Source organism: Nannochloropsis gaditana (assembly GCF_000240725.1).
Source record: "Nannochloropsis gaditana CCMP526 unplaced genomic scaffold scaffold669, whole genome shotgun sequence".
NCBI lineage: Eukaryota > Eustigmatophyceae > Eustigmatales > Monodopsidaceae > Microchloropsis > Microchloropsis gaditana.
This window is the reverse complement of record NW_005803284.1, coordinates 3,697-8,372: the sequence shown is the minus strand read 5'-3', so window position 1 is coordinate 8,372 and position 4,676 is coordinate 3,697. Positions and strand designations below refer to the sequence as shown.

At 52.0% G+C, this 4,676-nt stretch overlaps 1 protein-coding gene across 1 annotated transcript; it reads right to left on the bottom strand.

The window, feature by feature from the left end:
- Nucleotides 1-13: 13 nt before the first annotated feature.
- Nucleotides 14-1,761, bottom strand: NGA_0433200 (uncharacterized protein; the record flags this gene model as incomplete). Its single annotated transcript, XM_005853960.1, has 3 exons — nucleotides 1,634-1,761; nucleotides 1,409-1,490; nucleotides 14-1,269 (listed from the first exon to the last, which is right to left on the bottom strand). A coding segment is annotated over exon 3 (1,137 nt), but the record flags the coding sequence as incomplete, so codon positions are not given.
- Nucleotides 1,762-4,676: the final 2,915 nt, after the last annotated feature.

Genomic DNA, 4,676 nt, shown 5'->3' with positions numbered 1-4,676 from the left:
ATCCAACTCTTACACTCCCTCCCTCTTTCGTCCTCGTCCGCAGCACGGGACGAACCGCATGCATCCGTTTCAAGCCTTCCAAACGACCTTCCAAAGCCCTCAACCTCCTCACCGCCTCCAACCCCCCCATCAAGCTCCCTTCAGATTCCATCACCACCACGTCGAAATGCTGCAACGAAAGTCGGTACAGACCGGCCAGCACCGAACGAGCCACGTCCACATGGAAACGCACGCCCTTCCCCCCGCCCTGGGCGGCTCGTTCCAAAGCTAGGGCCTGGTGGACATCTCGAACGACCAGGAGGAGGCGGAGGACGGGGACGCGCGGGGCAGTGGGAAAGGGTGGCTGTCGAAGCGAGAACGAGCAGGGAAAGGCAGAGCGGCCCACGTTGGAATCGGGATATGGTGGGAACACCCTCTCGGAGGATGGTGGGGCAGAGGTGGAGAAGGAGGGCCGTGGACGGTGCGTGGCGATGGGTTCGGAAGGGAGGTGCCGGGCAGCCACGCCCGCGCCCGAAGGCACCGGCATGGGCCCCAGGAGTCGCTCCACAGCAGCGGTCATGCCATGGCCGGGAGAAGGACCGGCGTCCATCCGCCTTTTTTTCCCCTCTTTTCTGATATTCTCCGCTTCCCCCATGTGCGAGCTCGAGGCTATCTCCGTGCTGGTGGCCATGGACTTGGTGTCCTCGGCAGGGTCTTCCTCCTGCCCGCCCGCCTGTCTGCCCAAAGCCTTCCCCGACGCAGTGGCATCAGAGGACGCGGGGTCGGCGCCACTCCTTCCCTTGTTCGAGTTTCCTCCCTGGGCCCTTCGCGCCATTTTTGTCAGGCCGCGGAGCTCGGGGAGGAGGGCGTCCAGGCCCTGCAATGAGCGGACCAGGGGGGCGAGGGAGGAAGCGGGTAAAGCTGCATCCGCTTGGAGGACTGGGGTGGCAGCGTCCAAGTCGAGGACAACGTCATGCAATTGCCGCTCGAGGCAGGAAGCGACCAAGGCGACTTCGGCGGCGAGATCCTCCCGGTCCCCGCGCGCCCCCGCCATGGACTGGTCGTCCTCTCCGCCCTCCCTTCTGCGCCCTCCACATGCCATTTCCCCCCGAGGCCATGCTTCAGTCCCCGCAATTTCTCTTCTTGGAAAGGCATTTTCGTCGTGCCACATGGCCTCACGGGCATGATCGTCGGACCATTGGGCTGCCGGCTGATCGTCTCGTTGCCTCGTACCTCCTACCAAGGCCCCAGGGTCCGTAATGTCGTGGTCTGCTCGGGGAAATTCTTCTCCTGCCATGAGGAGGAAAGATTGGCAAAGTCACGAATGAATGCGAGGGAGAAAGGGGTCATGGTGTCCGTTTGCCCCAAGGAATAAAGATCGAGGTCGAGCATGCAGGCCTGAGGGAGGGCTAATTTCCATGGTACGCACCCGTAGGGATGGACGAATAAGCAACGTTGAGGAAAAAAGAATCCGTTTGATAAGTAGTCCCCAATGACTCAAGCTGGTCTCTCTGTTAAAAATGACAGAATGAGGATCAATGAGCAAGGGTTGCAAAAACGGTGATGTGTTGGTAAGCTCGAAATAGGCACCAGGTAAGTTTCCAGTACGAGATAGCATCTTCTACTTAAAAAAATGTATCACTTTTAAGAATACCTGATCCTTGCAATGCAATACGGAGTTCAGTCAGTAAACAGCTTTATAATGAGCCAGGTGTTGCCTTTTGATGCTCCTCCGTCCTTCCCATCCGAGTTTTTCGCCCCAATAGATTTCTGTGCTGTGTTGACAGCTATCAGACGAGCATGTAATTGAAAACCCAATAAAGTACAGTGCAGTAGGATATGGAATGGTTTGTAGTGTCTCACGTTGGATCACAAGACAAAAAGGCCATAAGATGCAGCGAAGCTTGGCCGGAAACCTTCAAGCTTGACGCGTGGCAGGCATGTAAACCCAACATTTCATGGAGGCTCTCCCATCGATCCATCGCACTTCATGACGACAACATGCTGTCCAATCCCCCAGAGAACGAACCAAGATGCCCTTGCACGTAGAACGGCGGATTGCGTCACCGCGTAGTCAAGTTTTGGTACACTTGGAAGCTCTCTCAGCAGAAGACAGGACAGCGCATCAGCTCAGGCCCTGTCAGCTGACTCCCAGGCACCCTGGAAACCCAGGCGTCTCGCCAACACGAAACAATTCCTGGACAGGTATGCACAGGGGTGATCCCACGGCTAAGCATCGCGGGAGATTGAGGGGTTCTATGGGGTTGGTGGGTGAAAGTGTTGGGGCTGGAAGGGACTTTTTGCGAGGTGTGTCGCGGGGGGGGTACATGCCGCGTGCTTGGTACGTGCGTACCCGCTTTCCCTTCCCGAGTTGAAGGAGGGGAAGGAAGGAGGGGGAAACGAATTTGCCGTCTTCAATTCGTGGAATCGAAATGAAGATGTCACAAACGTGATCTCAAGGTCTTTAATTTGACCACATGTCATTTCTGCAAGGAATCCCTCATTTTGGGTCGATTGTGGGATCAGAAAGGGATGTATTGCCTAGGCCTTGAGAGACTAGAGCCTCCACATGGAAACCTAAACTATTGCGGCATGAGAGATGGAAATCATGATGCACGACTTTAAAGAACTTCTAAAGAATGCTGCATGGCAGGGGTTTTTATGTTGCTTTAATTGAAAGCGTCGGGCATATATGTGCTGTATCTGCCTCCAGAAAATCTAGGAAATTGATACTATCGAGAAATAGGAATTGAGATAGCACCATAAGGACGTATCGTGCAGCTAGTGAACTTTAGGCGTCGTATGAAAATGAGGTGGACTATATACTGCAAATATTACAATTGCCTCCATAGCAGGGTCCCGCAAAACACCAAATAAATAAGGCTTGTTACGGGACACCAGTTTACTCGAATTATAGAAAAATAATGATATGGGAAAATATACGTCGTATATTTAGTGATGCACATTGCAGATTTGTGAATATTTTCAGCCATCGTACGTTGGCTCATAAATTTCAAGACATAGAGAAGCAGGAAAAGGGAATGCTCCTTCCTTACTGAACCCAGAATATAAACATTGTTTCGTCATAGTTTTTGTGGAGAGAAATACTGAATGTGTCACTTCAGAGCATACGCGGTCTGGCTGAGCTGACTTGAACGGAAAAGAGCTAAGACGATCTGTTCTTTTTTTTTAAAAATTCGCTGCAGATCAATTTTCTTTGATATAAAGGGACGTTGGCAAGTGATTTCCTCTGCGCTACTGGTAATAAATATAACGCGAAACATTGTCGAGCAGAACAATTCTTATGCTTGTTCCAAACGCGAAGGAAAATTTCCCAAAGTGTACTGTACCGAAAAAAAGCAAAAAAAGTCTGAGAGGACCTTTCGATGCTGCGAATACTACACGATGGCTTTGTATGCTCAACAGCTAAAAACTTCTCGGCCTACTTCCTGGCAGATTGTTTCCTCTTGTGGAGGCGTAAATACACTCACTCACTGCGTGTAATCCACCAAGAATAACGACAAGAAATAAATAATATTTATAACACGGAAATCCTGTCAAAAGGGCATGAACAGCCTCGCCCCACCGAAAATGAAGCCCAAAAAAGCGTCCATGTGACGCTCCTGTTGCCGAGGGGGGGAGGAATTTTAAAAATGGCGCGAAAGCTTTCCGTTTCTTTGATGTCTCGGATACCTGCTTCCCCGGACCATGTCGACCCCTTGAAGATTTTCGTAGGCAAAAGCCGCGGATGCTCTTTGTGAGAGGGATGCGGGATGCTGATGGGTGGTTTATAGGCATCAAAATAGATTTGCTCTAAAGACAGCGATGGTGGTCGGCGTGATGCAACCAAAATGAGTGCCACCATCATTGTGACTTACCTCCTTGTCGTGTGCCCGGGTGCGAACGCTCTTGCTTCAAACCGAAGCTTCACAACAAAACAAATCATCCAACTCTTACACTTTGCCCTCTTCCTTATCATAGAATCCATGACCGGGAATGTCGTGGTCATTCGGAAACAGATGGCCTTCAGAAGACAGTTTCTCTTTATCCTGGGCCTCGGCCTCCTCCTTTTCCTTCATGTTGTCAGCATCACCCACGCGTTCTTTGTCAAGCCACGACCCTTTTCCACCAAGTCCACATATTTAAATTCCGCGTCTACTTCTTGCTACACTTGGCCACAAGCGCAAGTGTCTCCTTCACCACTTGTAAGTGCGGCCCGCAGGGGTACGTTGCACTGGACAAAGCAAAGCTACCCATCCGCACTTCGTGCCATGGGCTCTTCAGAGGTACGTGTATGGACCTCAGTCTTCTCGTCGTGTAATTTTCCCTTTCGCTCGCTGTCAATCTTTGCACCTACCCGCCTGCCTTGCCAATGTTGTCTCCCTGGTTTTTCGGCCCTGAAGTACCTCACATCGTACGGACTGCCCTCCTCCCCCCCTCGACATCCTTCCCCTACCTTAACCCCCAGATACTCTTGGCCGCTGATTTGAAAAAAGTCTTGTCGGATGACATATACGGGCCCATGTTCTTGCAGGCCCTTTTTTTGTCCGTCTCGGGCTTCCTGGCTGCTGCTGCGTTGGCAGGTCTCTCCTTCTCCCTCCTCTCTCCTCCCTTCTTCTTCTTCCTTCCGCCTTGTCCTCCCACCCGCCCCTCAGGCCATCTCCCTTTCCTTCTTATCTACCACATCCGCCCTTGTC